At 44.8% G+C, this 25035-nt stretch overlaps 1 protein-coding gene across 3 annotated transcripts in view; it reads left to right on the forward strand.

The window, feature by feature from the left end:
- The first annotated feature begins 109 nt into the window (after positions 1 to 109).
- Positions 110 to 25035, forward strand: part of LOC123775204 (solute carrier family 23 member 2) — a 39374-nt gene continuing 14448 nt past the window's right edge. Inside the window, exons 1-7 of one of the 3 annotated variants that reach the window (XM_069319098.1) lie at positions 110 to 1265; positions 16651 to 16740; positions 18616 to 18715; positions 20327 to 20484; positions 22785 to 22987; positions 23332 to 23458; positions 24025 to 24145. In XM_069319098.1, coding sequence (XP_069175199.1) covers positions 16703 to 16740; positions 18616 to 18715; positions 20327 to 20484; positions 22785 to 22987; positions 23332 to 23458; positions 24025 to 24145 — 747 coding nt within the window. In that variant the 5' untranslated portion in view covers positions 110 to 1265; positions 16651 to 16702. Of the gene's footprint in view, positions 1266 to 13704; positions 15222 to 16650; positions 16741 to 18615; positions 18716 to 20326; positions 20485 to 22784; positions 22988 to 23331; positions 23459 to 24024; positions 24146 to 25035 lie in introns of those variants that run through there. The other 2 variants (XM_045770187.2, XM_045770191.2) reach the window with 2 other exon arrangements.

Consider the following 25035-nt stretch of genomic DNA (forward strand, 5'->3'; position numbering starts at 1 on the left):
GAGGCGAAGTGGAGCCATCATACAGAGGTAAAGAGACCATGCCGGCACCACGTGGTATCAACATCCACCGCTCAACCAAGGTGGGCCAAGTTCTTCTGATTTGTAAACTTTAATCATTGCTTTTGATGGCGAAGATGGGAGTGTTTTCAGAAATAGCAGGATACAAGTTATCTTATATAATGCCATTCCCAAGATATTAGGGGATCAACGTGTTCGATATCAGACCTAATAAACAAAGGAACTTGATCGCAGTGGATCACAAACACAGCGAAGAACTAGTTTGATATTACCGACATCTATTGATACAAAGTCAAGTGCTACAAACCACTAGGGGGGACCGATTAGCAGAATATGTAATCCGACATGTGGTAGACATCAGTGCAGACGACATAAAGGCACAACTTCAGACGCATGACATTTCAATCTATGGAGTCAAAAAATTTATGCGAAGAACAAACGCAGAACTGAGTGATACAGGCACCGCCCTGCTTACCTTTCTAGACTACATTCCCCCTGATTGGATTTGGTTAAACGGCTTCCTCCATAAACTAGAGGTGTATATACCACGCCTCACTCAGTGTTTTAAATGTAAAGGTTTTAACCATATCTCGAAAGGCTGCACCAAAGACATTAAATGTGGGAAATGCTCTGGTTCCCATTACATGCAAGACTGTGCAACAGTTACACTCACCTGCTCAAACTGTGGTGGCGATCATGACATTACATTCAAACAATGTCCTTCATACATAGCAGCAACAACAACAAAAACTAAGGTTCTCCCAACTACCAACCTGCAATACAGTAGTGCATTGAAACAACCTAACTCAGCCCATCATCAACCTCTATCTCGCATTCAACCACAACTATTGCGTGTACCTGATAAGTATCACCGACAATCCCGCACCCCCAGGGTCTAACCATCTCCCACAAAATGCACAACTGATTCCTGATCTGTTTGAAACTCTTGTCACTCGCATCGGAAATGCACTAGAAAAGACGCTGGACCGACTTGTAACTAAATTCTTTACACAAGTAGTAACCCACCCCCTGAGGCTGACCCAAAAGACATCCCATCAACAGCTACAGACACTGACATCCGCCCAAACAAAGCCACCATTGCTGGACACACATCGTTTGAACAGATGATAGAAAAACTCCTAAATAACTCCTTAGCACGCCTTCCCAAAATCACTCTCCAGGATGACATGCCACAAATCCCAACCGCCAGTACCAAGAGTAAGACGCAGCCCCACATCCACATCCAGGTATCCAACACGTACTACTACTGGCATACCAAGGAAAACAGACACATCCATAACCCAAAACATCCTCAATGGCTCCCCTAACCTTTATGACTCGGAACAAAAAGCATTAAAACATTTCTCACAGAACTTAAACAATGCCTTTGCTCATCCAAACCGGATTTAGCTTTCATAACCGAATCCTGGCTCACTCCCAAACAAAATCCTATGTTTAAAAACTTTCAGAGGCAGAGACTGGACAGACCAAACCGTATGGGGGTGGGGGGTATTTTCCTCCTAATAAGAAGTAATACGACATGTAAACCTGTAACACTAACGTATTTTGTGAACGGTAAACTAGAAATTTTAACATGCCTAATACCTTACAATAGTACACACACACATCCTTCCTGGGTATATACAACCCTGCTGGTACAATAAACTTAAATGAACTGGAATTCTATCTTAACCAATTACGACACCCGATCATAGTTACAAGTGATCTCAATGCTAACCACCCCACATGGAGTAGAGGTACCCTAAATACTGCAGGCACCGATCTATATAACTACTTAGACACTACACCATATAGTCTTCTTTCGCCGCCCTACCTTGCAACCTACTTTAACTACAGAACCAATTATGAAGCCTCACTTGACATCTGCTTTGGCTCTGCACACTTTCAACATGAACTACAGTGTCATACTGGACCAGATATTAGTAGTGACCACAAACCCCTCATTATAAAATTTACTAACTTTCAGCCACCAACCCACCCACTAACGCTCCCCAAGTGAAACATTAAGAAACTAGACAAGAAAAAATGGGCTGATATTGTCAGTCTCCCAGATACAAATGTAGACCCTAACACTCGACTGTCCACAATCACCTCGGCCATAAATTCTGCAGCCACCCAAATGCTCAAGAAAACTTCAGGACATAGGTCCAGCAAACCACTTAAACCGTGGTAGCACGCGGAATGTGCACGAACAGTCGCTTTACGCCGACGAGCCATACAAAAACAAAGACGTCAACCCTCCCTACACAACTGGGTCAATCTCCGGCAGGCCACAGCAGAAACCAAAAAAACCATACTGTCAGCAAAGCGAGCATCATGGGCAAAATTTTGTGATAGCCTCACCCCCACTACGCCACATTCAAAAGTCTGGGCTACATTTAACTGCATTAAAGGTCGCCGAACATTCCCTTTGTTCCATTTCTTTAAGTTTCTCTGCGCAAGAATGTGGTCGCAAGGAGGGACGTGGATAGGAAGGTACGTAGTTACGTGCATATAATGGGTGGATAGGAGAGTGGGTGCGGTGTTAATTCTCCTAGGCAGATTCTTCTCCTCCTGACACTGAAGGCTGGCACTGCACACCACTTCTTCCCTCGCACACCTGAACTCGTAGAAGTTTCCTCATAGTCTCATTCACCATGTCCCTTTTACCTTCCAGTGGATTAGACCCTGTCTCTTCAGCTGACACGTCATACCTGGGGGGGGGGTTGGACCCTGCAGGACTTGCACATCCTCACAGCGTCTGCCCCGCCCCCCCCCCCCCTCACAACTTCGGGGACCTGACGGATCTGGCTCTTGGCGCCCCTCACACCAACTGGACTAGGTCTTAGTACACTTCCCTGGAGTTTACCGGTCTTCTTCGGCGTCCGTAGTAGACTGTAACTGCTTAATCCACTTCTTGAGGCTCCCTGACCTCACAACCTGGAGAGCTCATTGACGCACGTCCACGCTCTAACACGGCTGGTGAAGCTCTGTGCTCCATTGGTGGATTTGGTGCTAGCGGCTGAACGGCGCCCGCAGCCATGTGATGTCACACCCTGGGGCGCTGCCCCCATTGGTCAACTTCGTCACGTAACTGGCACCGACCAATCACCAGATGGCTGGCGTCCTCGTCCCCTTGGTGGGAATTCTGTCTCCTCGTCGCCATAGTGCAATCATAAAGTGCTTAAATATAAGCCACTTTCAAGCCTAAAACTAAAATTGCAAATTTAACTCCATGATAACTTTGACTACCCTTTATATATATATAGGTGTGTATGTATGTATGTGTATATATATAAAATATATATATATATATATATATATATATATATATATATATATATATATATATATATATATATATATATATATATATATAAAATTGTGTGTGTAAATCACGAAAAATAAACGTGATTAAAAATGTGACAGTGTCAGACCACGGAGGAAAATTGAAACAGGAATTTCCTTAAGTCCTTTCGTATATTAATACATCTTCAGTAGTAGTAGTTTTACAGGTCGAGTACTGGACATAAATAGGCAGGAGAGAATGGTGGAGTGAGGTGAGGTACAATAAGTGGACACAAATATGAGCCGCACAAAAACTGCAGAGGGCCTATTGGCCCATCCAATGCAGCTCCCATTGATAGCCACACACAGGCCCACACATGGATAATCATAGCATAAGAGTAAATATTTACAATGAATTAGTGAGACAAATGTGTTCCAATGATCCTACTCAAATCGCCCTTTAATTGATCTATTAAAAATGGATCTAAGTTATATAAATCACTGCTAATGATCAAGTTACTTTTTGTGATCTGTATCAAAGCAGATTCAATTATGTTTGTTATAAGTGCTTTTACAATTCGTTATTGAAGAAGCCATCTCCCAATCAATTTGGTGAACATCTTCTGAGAAATGAACAAACAAAGCATTAGACAATTGGCAATGTCTTAGAGTATTTGTTGCGAAATTCTACATTTAAAATCTTTAGATGTTTGCCCATCATGAAACTTATTAGTCTTCACAAGGTATTTTATAAAGGACAATTATCAGTACGAGGGCTGTTTCTAATAGCTTACCAACAGTATTTTCATAGCTAAACAATACATGTACATCAACAAGTTTCAAGGCCTTGACAATATTCTCAAACACAGAGAAATATGGTAAACATAACACATTCTTTGGGCGAATTTTTTCTCTGCATATATTATTATAATATGTACGACGTGATTTGCTACGGCAAACTTCCAAAAAATTCAGTGGATAACAAAGCTTGAGACCAATCGAATCAATATTCTTAAACTCTTCATCTAAGAATTCTGGACTCACAACTCGAAGAGCTCTTGAAGCTCTTGAAGATACATTGAAGAAAAAATTGATTTCTTCACATTGTATCTATGCTCTGAAAAATAAAGAACGTAAGATAAATTATTCGTAGGTTTTCTGTAGACACTAAACTTTAGTGAAAAATCTTCCCTATGAATAAGTACATCTAGGAATGGCAAACATTTATCAATTTCAGTCTCCATAGTAAATTTTCAAGAGGTGACTTGATCATTAAGTTTGGCTACAAATTCGACGAAAAGAGCACCAGAGGTCCCACACTATCTCATTGCCTGGGAGAGGAATGGAGTTCTAGTTGGTGAAATACCCCAGAATTCCTACCTCTCTTACGGCTTTGAAGTATGGTGTAGTGGATACAGTGTGTACCTGCCACCTTGTTGGCTAGGGTTCGAGTCCCCTGGTGGGTTGAGTGTCTAAAAAGTTATACACATCAGCTTGTGGTTATAGGCAAGTCAGGAGCCGGTCGGCCGAGCGGACAGCACGCTGGACTTGTGATCCTATGGTCCTGGGTTCGATCCCAGGCGCCGGTGAGAAACAATGGGCAGAGTTTTTCATCCTATGCCCCTGTTACCTAGCAGTAAAATAGGAACCTGGGTGTCAGTCAGCTGTCACGGGCTGCTTCCTGGGGGTGTAGGCCTGGTCGAGGACCGGGCCGCGGGGACACTAAAAAAAAAAAAGCCCCGAAATCGTCTTAAGATAACCTCAAGATAGAAGTCTGTGCATTATTCATTCAGAACTTTAAATGACCCGGCCAGGATTCGAACCCATGACGTCCAGGATCACTCCTGATCGTACACAGTACCATGACCACTGCACCATGCAGCCTTTCTCTCATATGTAAACTCAGCCCGGCCCGCCCATGTGCCAGAATTTGATGAAAAACTGTACCCAAATGGATCCACGAGTGTCGTCGTGGGTTGGTCAATCGAGGAGCTTAGGGGACTGAACCACCTGGACTGACCAATCCTTATAGACGATCATTGGTGGATGGTTAGTGGTGGTTGCATAGACTGTTAGCTCAAGTAATGACCACAGACTGTCGGCACAAGACTGGCCACACTGGTCTCCAGTACAGACTGGCCACACTGTGGTCTCCAGCACAGACTGTCAGCACAAGACTGGCCACACTGGTCTCCAGCACAGACTGTCAGCACAAGACTGGCCACACTGTGGTCTCCAGCACAGACGGTCAGCACAAAGGAAAACAACCCCTCACAGCCCACAAGTTAAGAGCTGATATAGGATACAAGGAGATATCAAGCGAGGTGATCTATCAGCTCCCCAGTTAGGCGATTACGGGGTAACTGGCCCCAAGAGGGTCGATAGAGGCTACTGTTAACCGCAGTAACAAGAGAACCCGCATTAACTACACAGCAGGAATTGGGGGCAATAAAGACCCCATAACCACCTTATTAAAGATTTAATCTACCGTCTTTTGTTAGCATTTTTTGTTAAAATATATTTTTTTTTATATAAAAGTTTGAGTTTTTCTCAAAAGTTTATATAGAACTTCCAAGATCATAAACAAATTTAAATATTGATTAAAAATGTCGTTCTCTGCATTTGTCACTCCTTAAATAAATGCAACTGTTGCTTCAGGGGCCAGATTCACGAAGCAGTCACGCAAGAACTTACGAACGTGAACATCTTTCCTCAAACTTTGACTGCTTTGGTTACATTTATTAAACAGTTTACAAGCAAGCGAGGTGTCTCCGTGGTGTAGTGGTAAGACACTCGCCTGGCGTTCCGCAAGCGCTCTGTCATTGGTTCGTATCCTGGCCGGGGAGGATTTACTCCCTTAACTGTAGCCTCTGTTTAACTCGACAGTAAAATGTGTACTTGGTTGTAACAACGATTCTTCGCGGCAGGGATCGCATTCCAGGGACTTGCCCGAAACGCTACGCGTACTAGTGGCTGTACAAGAATGTAACAACTCTTGTATATATCTCAAAAATAAAAATAAAAAAATAAAACTGCCCAATAAACTGTTATTGTTATAAACAGCCTCCTGGTGTTTTGAAGCTCATTAAATGTTTAATAATTGTCAACCAAAGACATACAGGTTCCCAAGTGCATCGTAATCTGGCCCCTGGCAGAACCGTTGGCACCCAAGCAACTCATTCAATCGAGGCCGATGCATAGAGAACGACACAATTACGCTGCTTTAAATTATATACCAACACGTCGTGTTTTGAACGGATGGGGCGATTTCGTAAAAAAAAAAAAAAAAAAAAAAAAATCCAACGCAAAGTTCACTTAGGGGAAATCAGATTAGCTAATCACTTAGGGGAAATGAGATTAGTGGTACACCTGAAGTATAAAAAAGAAGGCACTAAGGCACTGGAAGGCTATGTAGCACCATCAAATGTGCGGAATAATCAGAGGGCGCTAAATATCACCAAGGACCCCAATGTGAGAACAAACACACAAAGCGAACGATATCAAAGGTATCCGATTCACGAAGAATTCTATTGAGGGACAAATGACCGCGGAGGATTGTCGGGAAGCAAGTCCTCGTGCAAAAATTATGAGGAAGATTAAGATGACAGTATTTATTTATTTATTTATTTATGCATATACAAGAATGTACATAAGGAATGTGAGGATACAAATATGGTAATTACAGTCTTGTAAAGCCACTAGCACGCGCAGCGTTTCGGGCAAAATGAGTATGAGACTACATGAGTATGAGACTCCTGTAGTATGAGACTACAAGATGACCTAGACAGACTGCATGAATGGTCCAACAAATGGCTGCTAAAGTTCAACCGGAGTAAATGTAAGGTAATGAAACTAGGCAGTGGAAACAGGAGGCCAGACACAGGATACAGAATGGGAGATGAAGTTCACCATGAAACGGACAGAGAAGGATCTAGAAGTTGATATCACACCAAACCTGTCTCCTGAAGCCCACATCAAAAGAATAACATCTGCGGCGTGCGTGAGGCTGGCTAACATCAGAATCGCCTTCAGGAACCTGTGTAAGGAATCATTCAGAACCTTGTATACCACATATGTAAGACCAATCCTGGAGTATGCGACCCCAGCATGGAGCCTGTACCTTGTCAAGCACAAGACGAAGCTTGAAAAAGTTCATAGATATGCCACTAGGCTAGTCCCAGAACTAAGAGACATGAGTTACGAAGAAAGGCTGCGAGAAATGCACTTCACGACACTAGAAGACAGTAAGGGGAGACATGATCACTACCTACAAAATGCTCAGAGGAATTGACAGGGTAGATAAAGATAAACTTTTTAACACGGGTGGTACGCGAACAAGGGGACACAGGTGGAAACTGAGTACCCACATGAGCCACAGGAACGTTAGGAAGAACTTTTTCAGTGTCAGAGTAGTTAACGGATGGAATTCATTAGGCAGTGATGTGGTAAAGGCTGACTCCATACACAGTTTCAAATGTAGATATGATAGAGCCCAGTAGGCTCAGGAGCCTGTACACCTGTTGATTGACAGTTGAGAGGCGGGACCAAAGAGCCAGATCTTAACCCCTGCAAGCACAATTGGGTGAGTATCTAGCAGGGAGCACCTAGCAGGGAGCTCCTAGCAGGGAGCACCTAGCAGGGAGCACCTAGCAGGGAGCTCCTAACCAAGGGTAGAGGGGTGGAGGCAGGTTCCAGACGACCACAGTAACTTGAGTGTGCGGTGGAGGAGGTGATGAGTCTCGTCTTGCAGGAGATAAGATGATGAGATGCTACTGCTGTTGCTGCTCCTGCTGTTGTTGTTGCTGCTGTTGTTGTTCCTGCTGCTGCTGTTGCTGCTCCTGCTGTTGTTGTTGCTGCTGTTGTTGTTCCTGCTGCTGTTGCTGCTCCTGCTGTTGTTGTTGCTGCTGTTGTTGTTCCTGCTGCTGTTGCTGCTCCTGCTGTTGTTGTTGCTGTTGTTGTTCCTGCTTCTGTTGCTGCTCCTGCTGTTGTTGCTCCTGCTGCTGCTGTTGCTGCTCCTGCTGTTGTTCCTGCTGCTGTTCTTACTCCTGCTGCTACTGATGACGCCGACAATTCAATTTCTTTCTTATGCACCCCATACCCATCCCGTGGGCGGTGGTGTAAAGGATTACAGAGGCACATAATCGGTTCAGGAACTGAACCTTCTAGTTCGTTTATAGCTAAGCAAATAACAATTTTTGACGCTAGTTACAAAATAATTAATGTTATATATACACGTACACATTGTGCCAGGCCTCCTTTTTGTTACACATCAGATGTGTGTGTTTATACGCGTATTATTCATGTGATAGTGAGACCAAGAAGCAATTACTGCAACCAGTGATGGAGCCAACCAGTGGGGAGCCGGTCGGCCGAGCGGACAGCACGCGGGTCTTGTGATCCTGTGGTCCTGGGTTCGATCCCAGCCGCCGGCGAGAAACAATGGGCACAGTTTCTTTCACCCTATGCCCCTGTTACCTAGCAGTAAATTAGGTACCTGGGTGTTAGTCAGCTGTCACGGGCTGCTTCCTGGGGGTGGAGGCCTGGTCGAGGACCGGGCCGCGGGGACACTTAAAAAAAAGCCCCGAAATCATCTCAAGATAACCTCAAGATAACCAGGGGAAATTCAATATACTATCATAGGCTGTATATAGGCCATGATGCGAGTTTGTAGAAAGGCTGTACAAGCGAGGCTACGGAATTTCAGCCAGCGTGTTGCTGCAGAAGGTCCTAGTTAATTTGTTTTCGATGAACAGTGATGAGCTGTGTGAATTGCCTTACAGGATAGATTGCCACATTATTTTTAGTAAATATGTTCGTTTTATGAAGGTATTATGTGCTCCTATCTGGTACCCCTTGGGGAAGGGTTGTGCTGATAGTACTGATGTAACACCCATGACCTTTCCCCCCCCCCCCCCTTAGAGTTCACACCCAGGGAAGCCTTCTCCAAGAGGTCAGCCCAGATGACCTCTGGATTATCTTGTATGTTGATTAAACAAAAATTCCTGGGTTAGTCTTAGCATAGTTTCAAGTATGTAATATTTCATGATATTCTTGTCAAACATTGCAAGGGTATTAGACTCCAGATTCTTATGTGTAAACATCCTTGGATCTCCCCCTTTTGGCCAGGTCAGAGGTCAGTCAAACACGTAATTAATAACTCCTCTCTTGAAGAGTGTATGGTGAATGTCAAACAAGCCTATTGAAATATTTTTTAAGTGTTTGTGCACGTGTGGCCCGACCCCACTAGCATTTCTGATCACCCCCCTAGCATTTCTGATCTAGGTAGCAACAGTAAATCTCCCCTCCCCCCTTTTGGGGTATATATATTGGTCCTGTAGAGATTTAAGAACAGAGTGTGGTACACCAGGATCGAGAGCGGGTCTGTGAAGAACATCTCAGCCAGGGAGACAGAGGTCTTAAGGTAATGTGTGTGATCTCTGAGGTTTTTTTCCATGTCCAAATTTCTTAACTTTTTGCCAGTGTTAGAGTAGGATTTATAAGTGGTGATTGACATAATTTTGGTCTCAATAAACTCATGTTAAATTTCCCGTCTGTGTCAATTGTTGAATCCTCTTAGCCTTTTGGATATTGTGGCTGACAACCATTTTCATAATTAATGACAGTCATAGAAAGTACTCTCCAAGTCAAGCAATGTTTCTTGCCTCGTTGCTTGATATAGTCTCAATGGTCAAAGGCAGATGGTGGCAGCGTATTTAATCCTGGGTTAGCATTTCCTTGTTGGCAGTGTACCTTTGAGTTCCGGTGTAACCATCATATGTCAGCTCATAACAGTGTTGTCGTTGTTTGTTTGTTTAGGCGGGCTCTTGATTTCGTTGCTCGGAGCCACACGTATTTTTAAGTGTTATGATTCAAGTGCGTCATACGGGAAACTAGAGAAAAGTTTGGGGTATGCGCTTCGCTCTGAAATCTATGGACAGAAATTAGTTCTCGTTTCTCTTCATAGCTTCCAGGGGTGTACAACCCAGTTATAGGTTGTACAGCAATCTGTTCGGCAGGTTGTCTGGGAAATTATCAGTGAAGGACTCTTACTGATACATTTCTGAAGTGCTAGGAGATGCTTCAAGTTTTAGATTTTTAACGATAAGGCCGCAGATGGTGCTGCGTCACCTAGAGTGTAGCCGAGTTATCATCATAGAGGGGGTCATGTTGGCAGCGAGGCTGACCTCAAACATTCTAGTCGTGAATTGTGTCTTAGGGAGGACGGCTGCTAGTGTTCGATGTTTTTCCCCAAGGGCGGGTCAGACGTAGTTAACAGGCGTAGCTTACCGAGGAACAATCGGAGATTTAATCACCACGAGAGTAGTCTTACAATTAGTTAAGGGAATTCATAATAAAACAAGCAGTTATAATATAATTAATTATTTTACTCAAGTTCTTTTCATAAGTATAAGGAATTTGTGTCGATAAGATTGTATATGCACCTGACGCCTCTTGTGTGCACACGTGTACTTGTTTTTTTTGTTTTTTTTTTTGAGATATATACAAGAGTTGTTACATTCTTGTAGAGCCACTAGTACGCGTAGCGTTTCGGGCAAGTCCTTAATCCTATGGTCCCTGGAATACGATCCCCTGCCGCGAAGAATCGTTTTTTCATCCAAGTACACATTTTCCTGTTGCGTTAAACAGAGGCTACAGTTAAGGAATTGTGCCCAGTAAATCCTCCCCGGCCAGGATACGAACCCATGACAGCGCTCGCGGAACGCCAGGCGAGTGTCTTACCACTACACCACGGAGACTGTTTCATGTGTTTCTCATGCGACGATCTGAGAGATTGTTTATACTAAGTTATCAACACCTGTTTCATTTTGGGCGCGCGGTCATAACTCTCGTCCACTCAGGAAGGGTACTGTCATAATAACTCGTCCACTCAGGAAGGGTACTGTCATAATAACTCTCGTCCACTCAGGAAGGGTACTGTCATAATAACTCTTGTCCACTCAGGAAGGGTACTGTCATAATAACTCTCGTCCACTCAGGAAGGGTACTGTCATAATAACTTGTCCACTCAGGAAGGGTACTGTCATAATAACTCTCGTCCACTCAGGAAGGGTACTGTCATAATAACTTGTCCACTCAGGAAGGGTACTGTCATAATAACTCTCGTCCACTCAGGAAGGGTACTGTCATAATAACTCTCGTCCACTCAGGAAGGGTACTGTCATAATAACTTGTCCACTCAGGAAGGGTACTGTCATAATAACTTGTCCACTCAGGAAGGGTACTGTCATAATAACTCTCGTCCACTCAGGAAGGGTACTGTCATAATAACTCTCGTCCACTCAGGAAGGGTACTGTCATAATAACTCTCGTCCACTCAGGAAGGGTACTGTCATAATAACTCTCGTCCATTCAGGAAGGGTACTGTCATAATAACTCTTGTCCACTCAGGAAGGGTACTGTCATAATAACTCTCGTCCACTCAGGAAGGGTACTGTCATAATAACTCTCGTCCACTCAGGAAGGGTACTGTCATAATAACTCTCGTCCACTCAGGAAGGGTACTGTCATAATAACTCTCGTCCACTCAGGAAGGGTACTGTCATAATAACTCTCGTCCACTCAGGAAGGGTACTGTCATAATAACTCTCGTCCACTCAGGAAGGGTACTGTCATAATAACTCGTCCACTCAGGAAGGGTACTGTCATAATAACTCTCGTCCACTCAGGAAGGGTACTGTCATAATAACTCTCGTCCACTCAGGAAGGGTACTGTCATAATAACTCTCGTCCACTCAGGAAGGGTACTGTCATAATAACTCTCGTCCACTCAGGAAGGGTACTGTCATAATAACTCTCGTCCACTCAGGAAGGGTACTGTCATAATAACTCGTCCACTCAGGAAGGGTACTGTCATAATAACTCTCGTCCACTCAGGAAGGGTACTGTCATAATAACTCGTCCACTCAGGAAGGGTACTGTCATAATAACTCTCGTCCACTCAGGAAGGGTACTGTCATAATAACTCTCGTCCACTCAGGAAGGGTACTGTCATAATAACTCTCGTCCACTCAGGAAGGGTACTGTCATAATAACTCGTCCACTCAGGAAGGGTACTGTCATAATAACTCTCGTCCACTCAGGAAGGGTACTGTCATAATAACTTGTCCACTCAGGAAGGGTACTGTCATAATAACTCTTGTCCACTCAGGAAGGGTACTGTCATAATAACTCTCGTCCACTCAGGAAGGGTACTGTCATAATAACTCTCGTCCACTCAGGAAGGGTACTGTCATAATAACTCTCGTCCACTCAGGAAGGGTACTGTCATAATAACTCGTCCACTCAGGAAGGGTACTGTCATAATAACTCTCGTCCACTCAGGAAGGGTACTGTCATAATAACTCTCGTCCACTCAGGAAGGGTACTGTCATAATAACTCTCGTCCACTCAGGAAGGGTACTGTCGTACGTCCGTGCATCTTTCTGCAGACGCTCCGCGCGGTGTATATTGTGTTTACAGCGAGTGTGTGTGTGTTGTGATTTACTTTGTAATGTTCATTCGTTACATAGAACATTGTGTTAAATTTTCAGGTTAATATGATGCTCGGTGACAAAGTTACAGATACTGTGTTATTTTGTGGAATTCTATCTTTATTGGCAATTTGTTTGATTTTATATGTCCACTCAGATGTTATCAGAATGGAAGGGGTTCTCAATAGGGTTGCAATCCCCCTCTATTCCTTTTCAGTTCCCTCATTGTAATACCACTCTAATGTAATACCACTCGAATGTAACACCACTATAATGGATACTAAACTAATAATGTAAACACTACTTATCCTGAGTAACACTTCCCCATCGGTTGCACTTGGTAACACTGTTATGAGCTGACATATGATAGTTACACCGGAACTCAAAGGTACACTGCCAACCCGCTCTCGATCCTGGTGTACCGCACTCTGTTCTTAAATCTCTACAGGACCAATATATATACCCCAAAAGGGGGGGAGGGGAGATTTACTGTTGCTACCTAGATCAGAAATGCTAGGGGGGTCGGGCCACACGTGCACAAACACTTAAAAAATATTTCAATAAGTTTGTTTGGCATTCACCATACACTCTTCAAGAGAGGAGTTATTAATTACGTGTGTGACTGACCTCTGACCTGGCCAAACGGGGGGGGGGGGGGGGGAAGGGAGATCCATGGATGTTTACATATAAGAATCTGGAGTCTAATACCCTTGCAATGTTTGACAAGAATATCATGAAATATTACATACTTGAAACTATGCTAAGACTAACCCAGGAATTTTTTTTAATCAACATACAAGATAATCCGGAGGTTATCTGGGCTGACCTCTTGGAGCAGGCTTCCCTGGGTGTGAACTCTAAGGGGGGGGGGGAGGTCATGTGTGTTACACTGTCATGCGACCAATCCTGAGGCCAGATTCACGAAGCAGTTACGCAAGTATTTACGAACGTGTACATCTTTCCTCAATCTTTGACGGCTTTGGTTATATTTATTAAACAGTTTACAAGCATGAAAACTTCCCAATCAACTGTTGTTATTGTTATAAACAGCCGCCTGGTGCGTCGGGGCTCATTAACTGTTTAATAATTGTAAACAAGGCCGCCAAAGAGTGAGAAAAAGGATGTACAGGTTCGTAAGTGCTTGCGTAACTGCTTCGTGAATCTGGCCCCTGGCGTAGACGCTTGAGGCATTTAACAGTAGAAATCTGAGGAAATCCAATTGTGGAGCTGGTGGAGGACGCCATGGATGAGAGGGAGGGCGGCAGGCAGGTGTGAGGCTGGCGGACATTGTCTTGCAGACTGACAAGGGCGAGGTGGGCTTATATTTCCCACGCCCTGCAGCAGCCCCGGCAGGAGCCCCGGCAGCAGCCCCGGCAGGAGCCCCGGCAGGAGCCCCGGCAGCAGCCCCGGCAGGAGCCCCGGCAGGAGCCCCGGCAGCAGCCCCGGCAGGTTAATTTGCTAGTGTTGCTGGGGCAGGTGTTCCTCCACGCTATGTTAAGCTGCTTAGGTACTGAGGGTGAGTGTCTAATAGTAATTCGTGTTGGGAGGCCGAGGCGAGCCTTCAGTTGGGGTAACTTCGACTCACAGCTCTGTGTAGGCTCCCGCTGGTGGATATGCAGCCCGTCCTCCTAACTAACGTTTCCCAACGTCCTGAAACTGTTGTACTAATGGGGCCGTACTCTAACCTACCAAAGGACCCCCCCCAAAAAAAAACTGAACAGTGTCAATTTCGCGAGCCATACCATTTTTTAGTGTGTAAGTGCACCTTAAGTGCACTTAGGTCACTTTGTATCTTGGGGGTTCACTTTAAGAAATACCCACATTCTCGCACTGCGATCTGGTTTACAGGCCTCCTGATTTTGTCAGGAACTGTCACATTCAGATTCAGTGTCCAGGTTCTTGTCTTTCAGCTACTCTCACATCAGTTTCGCCGGCATCTTTTTTTTGAGATATATACAAGAGTTGTTACATTCTTGTACAGCCACTAGTACGCGTAGCGTTCCGGGCAGGTCCCTGGAATACGATCCCCTGCCACGAAGAATCGTTTTTTCATCCAAGTACACATTTTACTGTTGCGTTAAACAGAGGCTACAGTTAAGGAATTGCGCCCAGTAAATCCTCCCCGGCCAGGATACGAACCCATGACATAGCGCTCGCGGAACGCCAGGCGAGTGTCTTACCACTACACCACGGAGACTGCCTAATCTTGGCTATAGTCTGGTAGGTACTGTACATTCGAAGTGACGTAGGAGTCATATGACACGTGAAGTAACATAGGCGTCATGAAATGCGTGACGTGATAGGAGTCGCCTGCCCCGTGAAGTGACGTAGAAGTCACGTGATATCTGGGCGTGACTGGGTGTGGTGGCCGGGCTGCGGTCAGTCCGCTGGAAGCGGTCGAAGCGGGAGGAGCTCTTGAACGCTGTGAGTGTAATTGTCTATTATCTATGAACACTTTCATCCTTGTTGGTTTAATTCAAACATTATCTTCATCAAAATTGTTGGCACAATTGTCTACGTTCTCGATTCACAACCGAGGGACTCTAGTTTCATCCATGGATAGGAACGATGGGACACATTTCGAATCACCTGATGCTCCTGTTCACCTAGCAGTAAAACAGGTAGCCGGGAGTTGGGCAACTCTTGCATTCTTAATAAAGACATTACATGGAATAATAATGAATTAATCTTTTGTGATTATCATTAACTGGTGATTGTAGGTGTATGGGGTCAGTAACTAGTGATTGTAGAGGCCTGACAGCTGAGTGGACAGCGCTCGGTATTCGTAGTCCTGAGGTTCCTGGTTCGATCCCCGGTGGAGGCGGAAACAAATGGGCAGAGTTTCTTTCACTCTGCTGCACCTGTTCACCTAACAGTAAATAGGTACCTGGGAGTTAGCTGCTACGGGCTGCTTCCTGGGGGTGTGTAACAAAAAGGAGGCCTGGTCGAGGACCGGGCCGCGGGGACGCTAAGCCCCGAAATCATCTCAAGATAACCTCAAGATTGTAGAGGTATGGTGTCAGTAACTGCACCACCACCCGGGTACGGGCGGGTACACCCGGGTACGGGCGGGTACACCCGGGTACGGGCGGGTACACCCGGGTACGGGCGGGTACACCCGGGTACGGGCGGGTACACCCGGGTACGGGCGGGTACACCCGGGTACGGGCGGGTACACCCGGGTACGGGCGGGTATATTGTCAAACTTGGGAATTATATGTACCTGCTGGAAGCCTCCAACAAAGTCACGTAGCACATAATCCCATCATTGTACACATGTACCCGGGAAGTCTTTAAGAGACGAGAGTTTGAGCCCTTTGCATGTCCAGAACATTTGTTTCATTGATATATATCACGTTCATCGGCTTTCATGATGCATATATAATGAGGACTATTATTAGAGCAGGTATTAGGAGCTTGTGTCACGTTATGTGGAGACGAGCTTGTGTCACGTTATGTGGAGACGAGCTTGTGTCACGTTATGTGGAGACGGGCTTGTGTCACGTTATGTGGAGACGGGCTTGTGTCACGTTATGTGGAGACGGGCTTGTGTCACGTTATGTGGAGACGGGCTTGTGTCACGTTATGTGGAGACGGGCGTGTCACGTTATGTGGAGACGGGCTTGTGTCACGTTATGTGGAGACGGGCTTGTGTCACGTTATGTGGAGACGGGCTTGTGTCACGTTATGTGGAGACGGGCGTGTCACGTTATGTGGAGACGGGCTTGTGTCACGTTATGTGGAGACGGGCTTGTGTCACGTTATGTGGAGACGGGCGTGTCACACCCGCCCTTCCCACTAAGGAATCATATATAACCATACCTGGGATCTTAGGTATATTCTGTGCCCCCAGGAACCATACATGACCATCGCTGGAGGTCCAGAGGTGTTTCCCCCTAGGAACCATGGCATCGTTTTCAACCGACCAACGCTCATCCAACCAGTATGTTGAACTGAACTCTGTTTATCTTTATAATGAACATGATTTTGAACAACATTGGGTGTTGAAATGATCAAAATTCCAACAATTCTTATAATAAACAAAATGGCAACAAGATTTATATATTGGTTTCCGAGTGAAAGGGCCTACTTTTTTGGGGGGATGTATATTGTGATAGTGTTTAAATATCATTCAAATACATGGTGTTGCTAGGCTAGGTGATGATGGGCGGCACTTCAGTGTTGTGGGGTGCCATGCACACAAGGGCATGCCGCTGCCATGCACACAAGGGCATGCCGCTGCCATGCACACAAGGGCATGCCGCTGCCATGCACACAAGGGCATGCCGCTGCCATGCACACAAGGGCATGCCGCTGCCATGCACACAAGGGCATGCCGCTGCCATGCACACAAGGGCATGCCGCTGCCATGCACACAAGGGCATGGCAGCGGGGTCCTGGCGCTGTGCTTGAAAAACAATTGAGGTGCCATATGGGAGGACGCGCTTGTTTGCTTGTGTGTTACATAATATCTTGAAAGTTACTGTTGGATGCCCTCCCAACCATTCTCCTAGGGGGGGGGGGGGAGGAGATATTTACCCACACACGATTGTCATGTTGAGTCGTGTCTACAATAATTTTTGTTTTGGCTTCTTACTACGCCACAATTTTAAAAATTTTAAAATTGCATTTTTTAGGGAGGTTAAAATTAATTTATTAATTAATTAATAAAATTAATACGCACGGGGGGTGTACACATTAAGATTTTATTAATTAATACGGGGGGAATTAATGTGCACCGTTACTAATAAGATGCGTATTAGTAACGTCAATACGGTATAATAGTTGGGTTGGCGAGGTTCGAACATTTCCGGTTAGGCTATACACCTTCAGATTTGAGGCTGTCAAGCTTCTAAGGACTGGCTCGATGCCATTGTCCTCCCTGTTCGGAAACCAGGGTCCCTTGAGACATCCCCTAAGGACTTCCGCCCTATTGCCCTCAGGAGTTGTCTGCAAACTCTTTGAACGTATGGTTAACGTTCGTCTGATGCGGTTCTTAGAACACCATCACCACCTCTCCCCTTCTCAATTTGGTTTTTGCAAGTGCCGCAGCACGACAGATGTCCTGGTGAACTTGGAGGTCTATATTTGTACTGCTTTTGCTGCGAAGACCTCCGTTGTTGCCGCCCTTTTTGACCTGGAAAAGGCTTACGACACCACTTGGCGATATCATATTCTGTCCCAACTTCAGTCTTTTGACCTTCGTGGTGATCTCCTTCTCTTCTCCGCAGCTTCCTCTCTCGTCGTTCCTTTCGGGTCAGGCTTGGTACCACTCTCTGCCTCTTTTCAGCAATACGAAGGTGTGCCCCAGGGTAGTGTTCTGAGCACTACTCTTTTTCTGGTTGCCCTCAATGGTCTTCTTTCCTCTCTTCCTTCTGGCGTCTTCTCCATTCTCTATGTCGACGATCTTACCCTTTGCTGTCGGGGTGGTGATTTGCCTCTGCTTCAACTTGCGATTGATGCCGTGTCGTCTTGGGCCACTGATCATGGCTTCAGGTTCTCTACGTACTGTAACACCTATAACTACCCTGAGATAGTCCAAAGCATAAATATCAAAGTGCTTTTATACGTCAAATGTGAAGTGGCTTTACCACACCAGAAGAGTCGGAGGTTAAGATCGATGTTCCTCAGGACGAGGAAACGTCAGTATTAATAAGCTTTTAAGTTCACTAAATAAATGGAAGTGTGACATTGACCTTTATACTATCGGAATTACGGTGTATTAACTATGTACAGGTGCTGAATATCAATAATATTGTCTCCTGTACTTCAAATGTACAGCTGGGAGAGTCAGGTGTACAGAGCTCGTCTCCTACAGGAAGAACGAGCCACTCCTGCAGGAAGACTCGCTTGATGACCTTCTCTACACCGTCGAGGACTCGCCCCCGTGGTATTTCTCCATCTTCTTCGGCTTCCAGGTATGTTGAAGGTTAGGTTAAGCGAGGTTAGGTTAGCCTACCCTAGCCAGCTAAGCTGGTCTAGGTTAGGCTATGGCAGGTTAGTCTAGGCTAGGTTAGGCTATGGCAGGTTAGGCTATGGCAGGTTAGTCTAGGCTAGGTTAGGCTTGCCTAGGCGAGATTCGACTAGGCAAAGCTAGATTAGACTAGGCTTGGTTAGGTTAAGCTAGGTGTAATGAATACTTTAATAAGGATCGTTAGTGCCGTGTCTCTTCTATCCCGAAATTTACTTTAAAGTGGTCTAAACATTTATAATTTATAATGTGCACCTGAGCTCAGCATTCCACTTCAACTGATTTTTCTGGCATCCCTGTGTACAGGGGTTCCAGCGTGCTGTCCGCTCGGCCGACTGGCTCCAAGGGTAGGGTAAGTTAGGTTAGGCTAGGCTAGTCCAGGTTAGGTTAGGCTAGGCTAGTCCAGGTTAGGTTAGGCAAGGCTAGTCCAGGTTAGGCTAAGTTAGTCCAGGTTAGGTCAAGCTAGGCTAGACTAAGTTAGGTTAACTCCAGACCTTAAAATTTATCTTTTAACTGAACCCGAATGAAACGTGCCCACGTCTTGGTCCCTCTGGGAGCCTTATCAAGCCAATAGGGTCCACGACGGACAACGTCACCCAGCCGAGAAAACACCCTCGTGAAACGTTTAAGTCAACGTTGAGTCGACGCTAAATTACTGTTGCGTCAACTTTTAATCGAGCTGGATCAACGTTTAAATAAGTTGAATCAACGCGTACGTCGTTTAATCAGTGTTTTCAACGTTAAATCATATTAAAAATTATAATGTTTAATAAACGTTTTCAAAGTTTGATAAACTTCTCTGCGTTTGAGAAACGTTTTGAAAGTTGGATAAACGTTTGATCAACGTTTAATCGATGCTGCATTATACGTCTGCCTAGATTTGACTGGCGGAAGAAATATTTCATTTACGTTTATAAGTGCGGGTTCGGTTATTTGTGTTCAACCACATTTTTTATTTGCACCTATATAATGTTTTTTTTTAAATTGTTGTTATTGCGTAATAGTTAGATATTGTACAACAGTTGAATCCTCATTGTTTTGCTACTTATGTATTTCAGTGAAACCAAAGACGCATCATCTTATTTAGTCTCTTCGTCAACTGTTTACACAGGTGGGTACAGTAAGCAGAAGCCTTCTGCCTGTTGTAAGCAGGCTGAGAGCTTTCCCTTCCCATAGCTCATGGTAAGCCTTACCCTACTAGTTTTACACACAGGTGGGTACAGGAGCAGACGACTGCTGACTCCTGTTAGCAGGCTGAGAGCTTTCCCTTCCTATAGCTCATGGTAAGCCTTACCCTACTAGTTTTACACACAGGTGGGTACAGGAGCAGACGACTGCTGACTCCTGTTAGCAGGCTGAGAGCTTTCCCTTCCTATAGCTCATGGTAAGCCTTACCCTACTAGTTTTCCTTGGAACACGACCCGTCAGTTGGTTTACAGCCTAGTTCCCAATTACTGCTGGGTAAACAGGGGCGAACAGTTTTAAGGATTGGTTCGCCACCCAATGGTTCCAGCAACTAATCTCTCTTCCTGTGTTCCTGGTGGTGTTCTCCTGACAGCACTACCTGACGATGGCTGGAGGAACTGTGGCTATTCCCATCCTGGTGGCGTCGTTCCTCTGTATGGCCGAGGATGACCCAGCCCGCGGGGAGCTTGTCTCCACTGTCTTCTTCCATTCTGGCCTCGTCACTCTCCTCCAGACCACCTTCGGCATCAGGTACTGTGTCGGACAACAAATGTGTTCTCTCGCTCTCTCATTACTCACTCACTCACTCTCACTCACTCTCACTCTCTCTCACTCTCTCTCACTCACTCACTCTCACTCTCACTCTCTCTCACACTCTCTCTCACACTCTCTCTCACACTCTCACTCACACTCTCACTCACACTCTCTCTCACACTCTCTCTCACACTCACACTCACACACACACACTCACACACTCACACACTCACACACTCACACACACACTCACACACTCACACACTCACACACTCACACACTCACACTCTCACACTCTCACACTCACACTCTCACACTCTCACACTCTCACACACTCACACTCTCACACTCTCACACTCTCACACTCTCACACTCTCACACTCACACACTCACACACTCACACACTCACACACTCACTCACTCACTCACACACTCACACACTCACACACTCACTCACACACTCACACACTCACACACTCACACACACACACACACACACTCACACACTCACACACTCACACACACACACACACACACACTCTCACTCACACACTCTCTCTCTCTCTCTCTCTCTCTCTCTCTCTCTCTCTCTCTCTCTCTCTCTCTCTCTCTCTCTCTCTCTCTCTCTCTCTCTCTCTCTCTCTCTCTCTTTTTTTTTCTTTTAGGGGTCTGGTAGCTGAGTGGACAGAGTGCGATACTCGTAATCCTGTGGCCCGGGTTCGATTCCCGACGCCGGCAGAGACAAATAGGCAGTTTCATTTACCCAGATGCCCCTGTTACCTAGCAGTAAATAGGTACCTGGGAGTTAGACACCTGTTACGGGCTGTTTCCTGGGTGTGTGGGGGGGGGGGGGACAAAATTAGTTACTAGTTAGTAACTACTAAGTTGATTAACAGTTGAGATGCGGGCCAAAAGAACAGAGCTCAACCCCCGCAACACAACTAGGAGAACACATAGGCTGGAGGCTTAGTATATACAATCCGTCCTCTACAATGATAGTACATTTGTTATTATGCGATCGATTGTACTTGAAACCCAATATTGTAATTGAAACGCAATAAGCCACGTTTGTACTATTTTTTTATAGTTTGGTCAAAGTATAACTAAAAACCAAACTTAAATATATATATATATATATATATATATATATATATATATATATATATATATATATATATATATATATATATATATATATATATATATGTCGTACCTAGTAGCCAGAACGCACTTCAGCCTACTATGCAAGGCCCAATTTGCCTAATAAGCCAAGTTTTCATGAATTAATATATTTTCTCTAATTTTTTTCTTATGAAATGATAAAGCTACCCATTTCATTATGAGGTCAATTTTTTTTTACTAGAGTTAAAAGTAACGTAGATATATGACCGAACCTAACCAACCCTACCTAACCTAACCTATCTTTATAGGTTAGGTTAGGTAGCCGAAAAAGTTAGGTTAGGTTTGGTTAGGTAGGTTAGGTAGTCGAAAAACAATTATTTCAAGAAAACTTGGCTTATTAGGCAAATCGGGCCTTGCATAGTAGGCTGAGAAGTGCGTTCTGGCTATTAGGTACGACATATATATATATATATATATATATATATATATATATATATATATATATATATATATATATATATAATATAATGTGTGGAAGGAATGAGGTTGCCAATCATGTCAAAGACTGTGCCTATCTCACAATCAATTAAAGAGAAACACGAAGTACTACCTAATCTATTCCGTATGTAACCTATCTTATCTCCTAAATCTCAACCTGTGTCTTATTATTTTCAAACGGTACTGATTTTGTACCAAGTTGTATAATCGCTGATATCTTCCGGGTATAAACTTGTACAAAAACATATATACAGAAAACATTTTAGTTTGTTCATTTAGTTCAAATTGCTTATGCTGATCTGTTATAATTTCTGCTGTTCCGTCCAGCATATAACTATTGTCATTCATTTTTCTTTTTTTATTTTGCCCTTTTTCAGTCCAATTCATTCTTTTGATCTCAATCAGTTTGTCTTACTAAGTGTTTTCCCACATTACTTGAAATAAATGATGTCAAAGACTCTGTCACCTGTGTTACTAAAGCTGACGTCGACCGAGTTTCTTCACAATTGGCACCTTTACAGTTGGGCATGCATTCAGTAAGGTGTATATGTTCCATGCAAATCCCCTTGTATCGGGGGGATATCTTGTTTTTTTCTTCTAAAAACCTTTGCTTTTAATCTTTAAAGTCTTTTTTTTTTTTTTCCTCCGCCATTAACAACCTGTACCATGTCCGCCAGGTTGCCCATAATCCAAGGCGGGGACTTCGCCTATGTTGTGCCGACGATTGCCCTCTTGACGACGGTGTACCAGCCCTGCGACGCTCTCCCTCTGGCGAACCTGACGGAGGCGGCGAGGGCGGAGGTGTGGCAAGTCCGGCTTCGCGACATCCAGGGATCCATCGCCGTCGCCTCCGTCTTCCAGATCATCTTGGGCTTCACAGGTAAAAAGAAGAAACATCTTTTTGTTGGGGTGGAGTGGGGTGGGGGAGATGCTACACCAGATATAGGTGACTAGGGAGAGGGGGTACTGTGATAACATTGGAAGATGACGGATTTATGCAGCAAATGAGAGGCGATGTCCTCATGTGAAAGGGGTACCATGAAAAAAATCACTGTGGCCCCCTTCTTTTTTATTAAAATTCGAAAAGGTACAATGGGCTATCAGCATAGATTTTGGTCCTTGATTGGTACATCTTGAAAAGTCACTTCCAGAAGCATTCCATGGATATTTATCGCTATAGTATAATGAGAGCTAAGAGGGTTTGACTGGTAATGTGTGTTGCAGGGTTGATCGGTATGCTGCTGAGGTGGATCACGCCTCTGGCTGTGGTTCCCACAGTCACTCTAGTCGGCCTCTCGCTCTTCGATGTCTCGGCTTCCAAGGCGGCTCAGCACTGGGGCATCTCCATCTTGTGAGTCACCTTTGAACTTGCAATTTTTTGTCTATCATTACCTCAATGATTTGCTGATCATTTTTACCCCCTTCTTTTAATCAAGATTTCTTATACTTGTCAAACTTTTTTTCGTTTTTTTTTTCTACCCGAAGCTTCTGAATCTCTCTTCAGAGCTTCTAAACCCCTATTCTCAACCAACCGTCCTCCTAAGGTTTCCCAATGTCAAGAAACTGTCGTACTAATATGCCTTAATCCTAACCTATCAGAGGACCCGCAACATAAAACGGGGGTGTGTGTCAATTTCGCCAGCCGCTAACATTTTCTAATACGACGATTTTTCGTCGTAGGTGAAGTATACGTCAATTTGCAACGTGCTATTAGGAGGACGGGTTGTCTCAACTCTGCCTGCTTTCTTGTTCCTTCCTCTTAGTAGGAAGTGTGGTGAAAAACAAAAATAAAATCAATTTATAAAATGGTATTGGATACAAACATGATGTTGATCTTGTAGCTAAAAGTGAATACAACCTAAATACAAAAAATCATGTTTAATTGGTATAATTTAACAATGTTTGTATACTCTACAGGACCATGGTGCTCATGATCCTCTTCTCTCAGTACATGAACAACCTCCAGCTCCCGATACCCATTCCGACGGTGAACGGCACTTTTAGGATTTTCAAATCGCAGTTCTTTAAGTGCTTTCCGGTAGGTTATTATTGCTTTCTTTAGTTGTTAAATATTGTTTTTATTCGCGCAGTTGGGAACTGGAGCAGACGACTGCTGACTCCTGTTAGCAGGCTGAGAGCTTTCCCTTCCCATAGCTCATGGTAAGCCTTACCCTACTAGTTTTACACACAGGAGGGTACAGGAGCAGACGACTGCTGACTCCTGTTAGCAGGCTGAGAGCTTTCCCTTCCCATAGCTCATGGTAAGCCTTACCCTACTAGTTTTACACACAGGAGGGTACAGGAGCAGGCGACTGCTGGCTCCTGTTAGCAGGCTGAGAGCTTTCCCTTCCCATAGCTCATGGTAAGTCTTACCCTACTAGTTTTACACACAGGTGGGTACAGGAGCAGACGACTGCTGACTCCTGTTAGCAGACGACTGCTGACTCCTGTTAGCAGACGACTGCTGACTCCTGTTAGCAGACGACTGCTGACTCCTGTTAGCAGACGACTGCTGACTCCTGTTAGCAGACGACTGCTGACTCCTGTTAGCAGACGACTGCTGACTCCTGTTAGTAGACGACTGCTGACTCCTGTTAGCAGACGACTGCTGACTCCTGTTAGCAGACGACTGCTGACTCCTGTTAGCAGACGACTGCTGACTCCTGTTAGCAGACGACTGCTGACTCCTGTTAGCAGACGACTGCTGACTCCTGTTAGCAGACGACTGCTGGCTCCTGTTAGCAGACGACTGCTGGCTCCTGTTAGCAGACGACTGCTGGCTCCTGTTAGCTGGCTGAGAGCTTTCCCTTCCCATAGCTCATGGTAAGCCTTACCCTACTAGTTTTACACACAGGATGGTACAGGAGCAGATGACTGCTGACTCCTGTTAGCTGGCTGAGAGCTTTCCCTTCCCATAGCTCATGGTAA

The sequence above is a fragment of the Procambarus clarkii genome, chromosome 92, assembly GCF_040958095.1.
Source record: "Procambarus clarkii isolate CNS0578487 chromosome 92, FALCON_Pclarkii_2.0, whole genome shotgun sequence".
Lineage (NCBI taxonomy): Eukaryota > Metazoa > Arthropoda > Malacostraca > Decapoda > Cambaridae > Procambarus > Procambarus clarkii.